This window comes from Ruditapes philippinarum, unplaced genomic scaffold (genome assembly GCF_026571515.1).
Source record: "Ruditapes philippinarum isolate M1 unplaced genomic scaffold, ASM2657151v2 ctg12723_1_1_1_1, whole genome shotgun sequence".
NCBI classification, from domain to species: domain Eukaryota; kingdom Metazoa; phylum Mollusca; class Bivalvia; order Venerida; family Veneridae; genus Ruditapes; species Ruditapes philippinarum.
Genome location: NW_026853504.1, coordinates 1 through 10,808, shown reverse-complemented (window position 1 = coordinate 10,808; position 10,808 = coordinate 1). Strand labels below are relative to the sequence as shown.

The 10,808-nt window shown below is 31.1% G+C and overlaps 1 protein-coding gene across 1 annotated transcript; it reads left to right on the top strand.

Annotated features, from left to right (window-relative positions):
- Positions 1 to 399: 399 nt before the first annotated feature.
- On the top strand, positions 400 to 5,578 carry LOC132737078 (uncharacterized). The gene is made up of 7 exons (XM_060724317.1): positions 400 to 2,079; positions 2,485 to 2,673; positions 2,839 to 2,866; positions 3,488 to 3,550; positions 4,358 to 4,423; positions 4,861 to 4,965; positions 5,385 to 5,578. Exons 1-7 carry the CDS (start codon positions 748 to 750, stop codon positions 5,576 to 5,578), a joined length of 1,977 nt encoding a protein of 658 aa, XP_060580300.1. The 5' UTR covers positions 400 to 747.
- Positions 5,579 to 10,808: the final 5,230 nt, after the last annotated feature.

Below are 10,808 nucleotides of genomic sequence, written 5' to 3'. Positions count from 1 at the left end.
AAAGAAATGTTGATAATGTTCTGAATGATTCAGTATGAACATTTATATATGATGAATAATAATATTCTGTTCTAGAACAATTAATTATCTGCTATGTTAATATATTTTATATTGGATCATGTATCTCACACTTGCCAACAACTTTCATATTTAACTCTTTCTTGGTTTGGTCTTATATCTGATACTAAATAATATCAACATAATCATTCATTGTTTAAATGAATGTCACTAAAGCAATATAATTTATTACCTATTAAAGAGTCGAGTTGCTTTTTTTTTCACCAAAATTAAAAATATAAGAATTTTATTTTACTTTTGATAGGTATATCACTTCTTTATGATTTTGATTAATTTGTCATATTTGAAAATGTGGCTATAACGATTAAATACTTACATGAGATAGATTTGCACCAAAATTTAAGAATACTTTGCGACTAGTCCAGATAATATATGCTTTACATTGATCAAACGAGCTGATATATAATAATAAAGTTAGATTTATGTCTTTTTTACAATTGTGTCTGTTTTGTTTACTTTCAACAGCATCCTCTACAAATCAATAGATACCAGAAGCTGACAATCAACTACTATGCTGAAAGGTCTCGAATACAATGAATCTGAACTAGATATCATCTTATAAAAGAAAATTTATAATATGAATTCTAAAGTTATAAGCTTAAAAGTATTCGTCTTCTTGGCGCTTTCAAAACTCTTCTGAACAGTTTCATACTAGAAAAGAAAACTGACATGGGTCAAGAACATTCCAAGCCAGATAAAGAACAAAGTGAGAATGAGAAGAACGATGATAAGAAAATACTTTCAGATATTGAAAAGGAAAAAAAGAGAAGAGTAAAAGAGTGTAAACATGAAAAACGCAGCTGTAAAACTTCTCCAGGCTACCAAGAAACAATGCAGAGTGACAGCTCATTGCCAGCAAGGGTGCATTCTGAAGCCAGTTTATCCGAAACGGATAAACAAAACACTAAACGTGGAGTTCAGTATAGCGAAGAAACGGAACAAAAAGATACAGAAGAGCATGGAAATAAAAATGCTACAAAACACAGACACGTGGATGAACAAGCTATGATACAGTATATCGATAAAAATATTGAGAAACGTATGCATTGCTTAAGCAGCAAAATTAATGATTGTAAAAGTTGGCTTAGTGATGAAAATGCCTCAAAAGAGAGATTTGACGAGGAAAATATGGAAAATGATGTCGAGGGAAAAACAGGGGAAAATGTGCCCGTCGATTGTAAGATAAACACAAGTTTAGGGAAAAACTGTTCATATGTAACGGCACATTCAACAATCACACGGGGAAAAAGTGAAGATGTATTTCCATTGTTGAACAAGACGGATGAAATCAAAGGTGAAGACAGGGAAACGTTTGCCAACACGCTTAAATGTAAAGAAAGAAATGTTAGTGATCAAGGAATCGCGAATAGACTTGAAGAACTGAGAAATAAGAGTAAATATGTCTATTTAAAGAAGTGCTTGTCAATTCACTTCATGGGAAAAGGATACTTGTCACTTTCACAGAAGACTGCTTCACTAAAGACCGAGCTGGATGATCTTTTCCTAGAAAAATCGCTGTTGGTTACATCAAACTGCCGAACCTATGGCTTCGTATTTGCACTTGGCGTTCCAAGTACGCAACTGCTACATTCATCTGGAGATCAACGTTTCATCAAACATATTCTTAAGACACCACATTTGAAAGATGTTCATTTACGAGATGAACATTTCAGACTGGCTACATTTAGTTTATCCCCGGACCGTTATGAACTTGGGGAAGTACTAAGGCTTTCGGCTAGGGGATTTTACAATGATATTGATGGCAGAATAAGGTGTTTTTCCTGTAGGAATACTTACAAGTCTTCCCATTCAATTGGTCACCATGCAAATTGCATGCAGCATCGTCATGATGGAACATCAATGTCGCAATATGGGGAATCCGCCCACAGTATACTTCTTGCTAACAGAAATCGTTCACACTATGTCCACAGCTCATCAGTCTTCCAACAGATACGTTTTAGATTCACGAGATACACTATCCGATTCGGGGAGACACAACAGGTACTTGCTAACGATATTTCATCTGTTTGAAATTGTAACAGTTTCGGGATAAACATAGTTAAATATTGCGTGTTATTTGCTGATGTGTTCAAATAGTTACGTACATGTTTGAAGATTTTATATATTGTATTAAATTTTCCTAATGTAATAGGCATGCAATTTTGTCCAATTGTTACCATTTAAAGTAATATCTTTGATCGTACATGAAGTGTTTGATGGATATTGATAAAAAGGGTCAAAACAAGACGTACGCACGTACACATCCGATCTAGATTGAATTATTGATTTACAGCTCAAGACATATTTTGTGCTATTTTTACCACAAAATATGGAAGATGTAACACCTGCGTAAAAAAGTAACTTCTTACTTAAATCAACTTTTTAAAACCTGATTGATGTTTTCAGGTTATCTCAGATAACATTGTCACAAATAGAGAGGAAGAAGACGATGAGGGCATTTCTGTTAGACAGAATGCAAGCCTGCAATCACAAAACGGCCAATCAAATACTGTAGTTTCATTGTCAGAAAGCAGCCCTAACCATCAAGTGGAAGCCCACCAATTGCATGACACAACATCTGTACAAAACAGCGAGGTATCAAACTTTCTATCATATTGTTTACAGACTTCTTCTTTGTTTTAATGAAAATGACTATGAAGTTTAAAGAAAAATCATAAGTAGACAAAAACACCCTTGAAAATCTGTTATTTGATAATTGATGGGAAAACAATGGCTAAAAGTTAGTTTCATATTTTGCAGGAGTATTCTTGTGGATACAGAAATGCTGGTAAGTAATTTGGTGTCATTATCTTAATATACATACATGTAATAGTAATTCGTTACATAAAACTAATACTATTCGGGTTAGGTAGTTAGACCTTCAATATCTGAAATATAATCAAAGTCTGCGCATATCACTTTTCTATATTGACAGAGATCGGCTATTTTGAATTATTGTAGTTTGCCTGTTATCTTAAAAAACTTTAGTAATAATGATTATGATTTCCTTTCTTTTTTCTTTCTTTCTTTTTTGTGTTGCGTTTGCATAACACTAGTGAGTCTTTATGGTACTCTTTTCATTGGATCACATCAAATTTTATTCTAGCACGCAGGTATACACTAACAGAGAAAAAATATATATGTATACAGATAAAATCACATGAGCACATGTCATCTTTTTCATGTTTTTATATTCGTGACTCAGGATAGCTTATTGCAATGGCGGCCCCGTTAGTTTCATTATCAAAACATAACGTTGTATTTTACCAATAGGACGTGTGCAGGAAAGAGAAAATTAATGGTTCATGAACATCTGCAGTAAGCCTCAGATTTATTATCTTTCGATCTGCAGCCATTAACTCTATATTAAAAACCATTATCTTTATTTAATCTTGTTTGCAATTCACAGGTGTGTTTCATAGACGTACAATAGATCATCCATCGTGTCAACATAATGGTTCGCAGATCCAAGGTATATGTCATATTAAACATCATGTCCTTGTTTTTTAGTTCTTAACAACGTGCCAGAGTTAAAGATCCTGTATGTTGTAATTGAGGTTGTATACCACACTTAAGTGAAAATATATATGTATATAATTATGCTTATAAAAAACATTTCAAAAATAGATTAATATGTAAAATATGTACTGCAAATATTTGTACATATAATATGTAATCATTAAAATATATGCATTCATTTCTAATTAAAAGATTTGACTTAGACTTTATAGAAAACATTTTTCTTATTATCTCCTTTTATTTACATGAAATGTTAAATTCGGTAATATCTTTATTGAAACTTACAAAATTGATAAATCTTAAATTGAGCATCATATTTATGATATTAAAGGTTACAGGATCTTTAAATCATATACCCATACATGCACATGCATGCATATACTGGAGTGCAGGAATTAGTTATCTGCACTCCAGAGCATGCCCATTGATTGGGTCTTTTTTCTGGGGTTTACTTATTGTGACAACAGAGAAAGGGATAGCGATAGAAAGATCATATTCATATGCTCGTTCAATGGTTACTTTTTTCTGGGGTGTCTTATGTGACAACAGGGAACATGTTTTCAAAAGACAAAGAATATAAAAGAACATACTTGTCTATGATGAATTTGGTTTACATATATCATGGACACATATTGCTTTGAATAAAAAAAATAAGTGTATACTTTTATCACATTTTTATTCCTTTCTCATCTCTGCATATATATGGAATACAGTAAAATTTGATTTTAATTTTTTACATTGTTTTGTAATGTGATGATAGGAAGCCGCCAGTCAGAGAATGGTCAGAGAACTATAAAGGAAGATGTAAACCGGAAACAGGCACACGGTAAGAATAGAACTGTTTATGTGATACGAATAATGTACATCATTTTCTAAATGCGATAACCTGATTTTTTTAAACATCTGGTAAATTTGAAATAAGATAACCAAAGGCCAGAGTTTTGTTTGACATCTCACAATGAAGTTCGAAGTTGTACAAAGGTCTGCAGATCTTTTTAACACGTGAATGCTTTTTTTTTAGTAACTTGATTATATGATTAGATCTATTTACTTCCATTTATTTCTTTTCAAGACAGGTAACTTATAACAACATTAGCAAGAACTTGGCTTTAAAACGTAAATATCAGAATTTTTAAACAATTTACATGTAAAGTGGTCTGATAGTAAACAAAAAAGTTCATGTAAAATTTACACAGATAGTTTGAGTAATGTACATTGTATGTTTAAGTGATCTCAAGCAGGTGCATGTTTATACAACTTTAGGCACTACCTTTTTCTGTGGGAGAGCGATGCCACATCCTCCTTGCCAAATAGAAAGTAACTTGGCAAATGATGTTAGTCCTGCATCTAATACTGTCACAAATACAGGTAAGTACATGTATGATCAATTCTGCGGATTGTTTAAAACTAAATAGATATAAATTAACTGGAGACTGCTAATAGACTTTACAATTTTTTACTAGTTCTAATTGCTACTAAATTGTCAGACCAGTCCGTATAACCCATAGACAACTTGCACGCGATTATAAAAAACAACAGCAACATTCAAACAGAAGCAAGAACATTTACATAATATAAATTATAAGATGTGTTTAAATAAAACGCAACTTTTAGCTTTTTATGTGCATTCCAAGGCCGCGATGATTTCCATGCGAATACCATAGACGTTTTATTTTTGTTTCAAGATTTAATAACTCTTTAAATTTCAATAATATAATTAAAAACATGCCTGTCTAAAGAATAAGAAGTAAAAGTTACGTTGCTAATTGATTTTTTTTTTTTTGCAGAGAGCTTGGAAGAGGAGAACAATTACACGAGATCACGGTTGTGGTGTCGCAAGTGTCAGAGACGTCATTGTAATATAGTTATTATACCATGCGGACATATAGTTGTCTGTGATAATTGTATTACAAACACAACAGAATGCCCGAAATGTAAAAAAATGGTCGAACAAGCACATAGAATCAATCCTTCTGAGTGATTAATAACAAATCATATGAACGACTATACTATAAACAGTCTTTATTTTGGGTTTGTGATAAATAGAATATTATATCAGTGTAGGTGCAATACTAAATATTTTGAACTCGTTGGATAAAATAAAAGCATGCTCGCCAGAGGCTCCCATAACATTTTATTCAACTTTTGCAATAAATTTTGTATTGAATCGACACTCATTCAATATCCCGTAAGGGAAGTAACTCTTCACTGACTTTTATCGCTTAAATGAAAGGGCTCTATTGATTGCCCTGTCTGATTGATGAAGTGTGTAAGAATTTGTTTTGTTAAGTTCATATTTAAAGTGAAAATGTACACATCAGTCCAAATTACACAAATTATGTTGCTCAGCTAGCAATTTTCCAGGTGACTGTTTACATACTTACACAATTATGTAACTTTTCTTGTGTGACTTTGTATTTAAATATTTTGTATATCTTTATTATAAAGTGTTTCATTATATACTTATAAATGAACTATTGAGAAATATTGATGAATGAAAATATGTATTTTCATTCCCCGTATTTTCACTGTAAAAATTATTTTTCACTACAGTGAAACATTTTTTCACTGGCGTCTTGTCGGACTACTTTCTTTTAAATTCTACCAGTACGAAAAACTTTCAAATTATATTTATATCTATGCATTTACTTTGTACACGTTTTGATTAAAAGCATGCGAATACCGAACGTTTATAGCTACAATGTGTTACATCATCTGTATTAATATAGAATGTAAATTATCAAACTATAAATTATGGAACGGAGGATCCAGTATTTAACATTTTGTGATAACTTGTATTGTGCTGTTGATGCTTTAGTTTTCCCCTCTTCTTATATTTATTTTTGTTATTGAGATAAATAATTACTTTTTTATTCTTATTTTTTCCGTAGGAATGTCAGTTAAAATAAGATGTATTTTAGTTTCCATCTAAACTATGTATGTAACTTTCTTGAAGTAAAAATTTAATAATGATTATTATTACCTGTATTAATTTTATCAGAACAAATTCAATATGACTTCAACATAACAGTTCCTCGTGATTGCACAAATATACAGCATATATTCAATACAGCGAGAGTAAAAATATAAGCATACAGATTTAAGGTTTGGTATTATCATTAAAATACAGTATTCATCTTTTTCTTTCTGAAACTAAATGGTTTATTAAAAAGTATTGCTAATCTATTCAAAGTATTATTTTTTTGTATAACATGTATTTAACAGATCGATATATGATGCCAATAGTAATAACGTGGTATTTTTCAAGTCAGACCAAATAGGACAAAATAAAACAAAATGGTATTCATCTTCAATATCGTTAACGTTGTAAAATGTATATTTTATTGCCGATCTCAAAATGTTTTTATGTCTGCCAGTCTCTATATTTAAACGGTGCGAAGACAATCTTAGTTTAGCTATTGTATTTCTCAAATTCGCGCAATGCATATTTCAAAATTAATTTTAAGTTCTTTAAATTAAGATATTGAGCTTTCATTATTGACTGTTTGAGCCAGCTATGATATAAATATCAAATAAGTTTGTTCTAAATATTGGAATAAAAATATTAACATTATTACAAATTCAGGAAATATCAAATTATCAACATATAAAACATTCCTAAGTTATCATTGAACAGCAATCGCAACTACTCGGCCCTTTCCGTCGGTCTTCGGATAAGGACCTCGAACACAATAGTATGAATACACAGAACGGATGCGGTATTTCGGTCTAACCTACGCCAAGAAACTAAACATGTAAACAAATAGTAATTTAATACTGGGAGTTGTTGACAAGTTTATTTCCAATATCTGTAGTAAAAGCCTACCTAAAATAAGTGAATTCATAGGTACAAAATCAAACAATACATTATTTATATATTTATTATTATGGTTGTAGAAACCGAAAGTACAAAAAACCAACCTGTTGACATTCGGATTCGGATTTGTTTAAAATTGAACATCAGTGGGCATATTTAAATTACAAATTCTTGTCAGACATATTTTCAAGCATAAGAGTACCGGAACAGACATTAGATGTCAAATATATACATTCGTTTTGAATTATCTCTGTTTATCTCTTATCAAATGAAGATTTGTTAAGTTTTATTTAAATTGAATAAATTGCTTTATTATTAAGTTGTGATTACTTAAGCATATTTTAAAGACATTTATACAGAGCATGTAAATATTTTTAGATGCATGTTTGTTTATTTAATTGTTATGTATATATACGTGAGTATATGATTGTTGTTCTTAACCATTTTTACATGTATAATATTTGTTTTTCCTGCCTTTTTTTGCTTTTACAAATGCTACTATCTAATGTTTTGTAAAATGGTTGATATCCTTATTTATATCATACCACATTCTGTATAGAACAAGTTAAATATCGTATGATAAACAATTGCTTAGTCTTTTTCATGTAACACTTGGAACTTTGTTCTCTTGTATTTAGATTGTTATAATTGCAAACCGTTGTTGACGCTAATTTTGATTTTTAACGCATTTTGTCTAACATATTTTTGGTTCTCTTGTTGCTGTTGTTTTTTTTTTCATTTGCAATGCTTGAATTTAAATTATCACAATTGGTTGAATGTTAAAGGAACTCCACTGAGGTTTATAAGCCTGAAAACATAAAATCTTAATTTTTCACGTAGATAAACATGAGCACTTAAAACAGAAATATAAATAAGATATAATTAAGAAATATATAAGAAATATTTTTAAAAATCGTATGTCTGTGCTATTTTCAGTCCGTTTGAGTGAAAAGCGTTTAAACACTTTTCAATTTTGGGTCATTTTTCACTATTATAATAATCATTATGGAAACACGGAGCGAGCTTATGATCTGAAATTTTGCACATAAGTTATTGGTATAAATCTAAATCAAATGGAGTAATTATCTATAAAAAAACAATTTCCAGTCCCGTCATGTCAAAAAACCTCAGTCGAGTCCCTTTAAGGCAGCGTTCGGCTTTTCTCAAATGTTCTGTTCTTTTTGTTGTTGTTGTTGTTGTTGTTGTTTTTTTTTGCTTATTTTTTGCTGACTAAAACCGTCATTTACAAAGATCGTCTTTACAATTTAATGTTGTTGTTTTTGGTAATTGTTGTGAAATGTGATCGTTTTATTAATGTTATACATGTTTAACATACTAATGTATTACATACTTATAAATTTAAAAAAAATGAGATACATTGATGCAATAAAATGTATTTTTTCATTTTCTTTGGGTTTTTTTTAACTGGTGGATATTTTTGGTAAATGTTGACATTACGTAACCTTAAATGACATTATGAAGCCAAATTTTTTATAATGTTTGTAACCGCCACGTGCTCACACCTGACATTTTGCCTCAATTTTGACATGACCACAATTGAAATTTTAGATTTTATTTAGGCAATGGTACGAACCACCTGTAGTCTATCTGCAACTGTTGGAACTAGTTCTGCATCAATAATGGCAAAATTTACCTCAAATTCACATTAGACGCTAAAATACTGATACAATTGTATAGTATGAGGAGAAGGGTTGAGGCCATCATCCGGGCAAAAGTTTGGCTACATAATGTAATTTTAGGTTTCATAATCGACAACATTTACCAAAAAGATCCACCAGTAAATGTTTTGTAAACGCTCCACACCATACTTATAAACACTTACATTTTTGGTAAAAACAACACATTTGCGTTGTCGATGATCATGTTAAGCATTAACTCGTAAATTTACTGGTTTATGATTACTAAATTGGAATCGTTTCTTATCACATTACTTTTTCTTAGCTCAATAAATAGAGAATAACATGCTACTGTCTTTTGATATCAATTTTATCAGGCGAGGCTGATATGGGCTAGAAAGGGCGAGGCTTGCCGAGCCCTTTCTGCCCATATCAGCCGAGCCTGATAAAATTGATATCAAAAGACAGTAGCATGTTTTTCTATTTATCATGTAACACATAAAAACTGTCAAATTACAAAATAATCTACTTTTAAACAGCAGATTTCGTAAAAAAAGGGGATTTTTGTTCAAAGAAATAATTCTTGACAACAAATTCCTCCGCCCCTGAAACTTAGAGATTTCCTTTTTGCAATCGGTGCGACGGGATCCTTGCAAAGGTATGGCACCACTAAAATATCCGATTTCTAGTCATTTCGGCACCTAGACATTTCATACCCAATTAAATGAGCCCTTTACCACATCGGACCACTTAAACTTATTATAAAATTTTCTATCATAACTGTACTCGTTAACTCTAAAAATAAGTGGATAGTGTCATAATACAATATGACAAATATATGATAATAACAAATCATAACTATTAACTTAATGGAAGATATATTTTGTATTATACAATAAAGATTGTACATACTGTTCGATGACTTTGTTCCATTAATCATTTAAGAGTTATGTTATGTACTATAATTTATCTATAGTTCCTTATCTATCTCAAAATTGTTATAATGGTATTAATTTCGAAGTAATTAAATCGTACCTGTGCAATCACAACATGATTGAATAGCACCTTAAAATTTTTTTATTATGTTATTGGCTTGCAGCCACGGCTGCAAGCCATTTCATTTGGAAAACCTGTTCCGGTTAGGTGGTTTTCTGCTTACATTTATAAGTGCATGATTGAACGGGAAACCAGCTGAAATTGTGCCAATCGCAACTTTTCGGCCTTTTCCGTCACTCTTCGGATTAATGATAATAGCCGATGTACTTCCGATTGCAATCGTGACAATTCGGGCGATTCTGTCATACTGCGGAATCAGACGAAGTAATATTACGGAAATCTAAGCTATTTTAGTTACTTCGGTAATCCCAGTTTGTTTATATAAATAGGATTCGTATTTTTACTTGATTTATTGATTTAAACCGTAATAAATTATAAACGAAATTGTTCCGTTTCAATTCTTTTTCAAGACGCAAAAGTTAGTTTCTTTTATAATTGTTTCTTGTCTGTATTAGTTTTACACAATAGAGGATGTTGACTGTAGTAGTATTCCGTCTTCAAAGGGTGGTCCAAATCACACAGTGCATGATCGACTTATATTTAGATCTACTGAACTTGGTGAGGTAATCTAAAAATAGCCCATGCATATCATTAACCTTACCACGTGATGATTTATAGATAGCGCAATGAGCGCATCGTATCTGGGAACATGCTTATTAATTAAATGAAATGTGCACACTTGTTTCCTTTCAGTATGATAG

What these genes read in the sequence shown, in the direction of transcription:
- LOC132737078 (XM_060724317.1), top strand. Translation starts at nt 748, where the DNA reads ATGGGTCAAGAACATTCCAAGCCAGATAAAGAACAAAGTGAGAATGAG. An exon ending in TTGTGGATACAGAAATGCTG is followed by an intron (nt 2,867 to 3,487) that starts GTAAGTAATTTG and finishes TGCAATTCACAG; the next exon opens with GTGTGTTTCATAGACGTACA. An exon ending in TAATACTGTCACAAATACAG is followed by an intron (nt 4,966 to 5,384) that starts GTAAGTACATGT and finishes TTTTTTTTGCAG; the next exon opens with AGAGCTTGGAAGAGGAGAAC.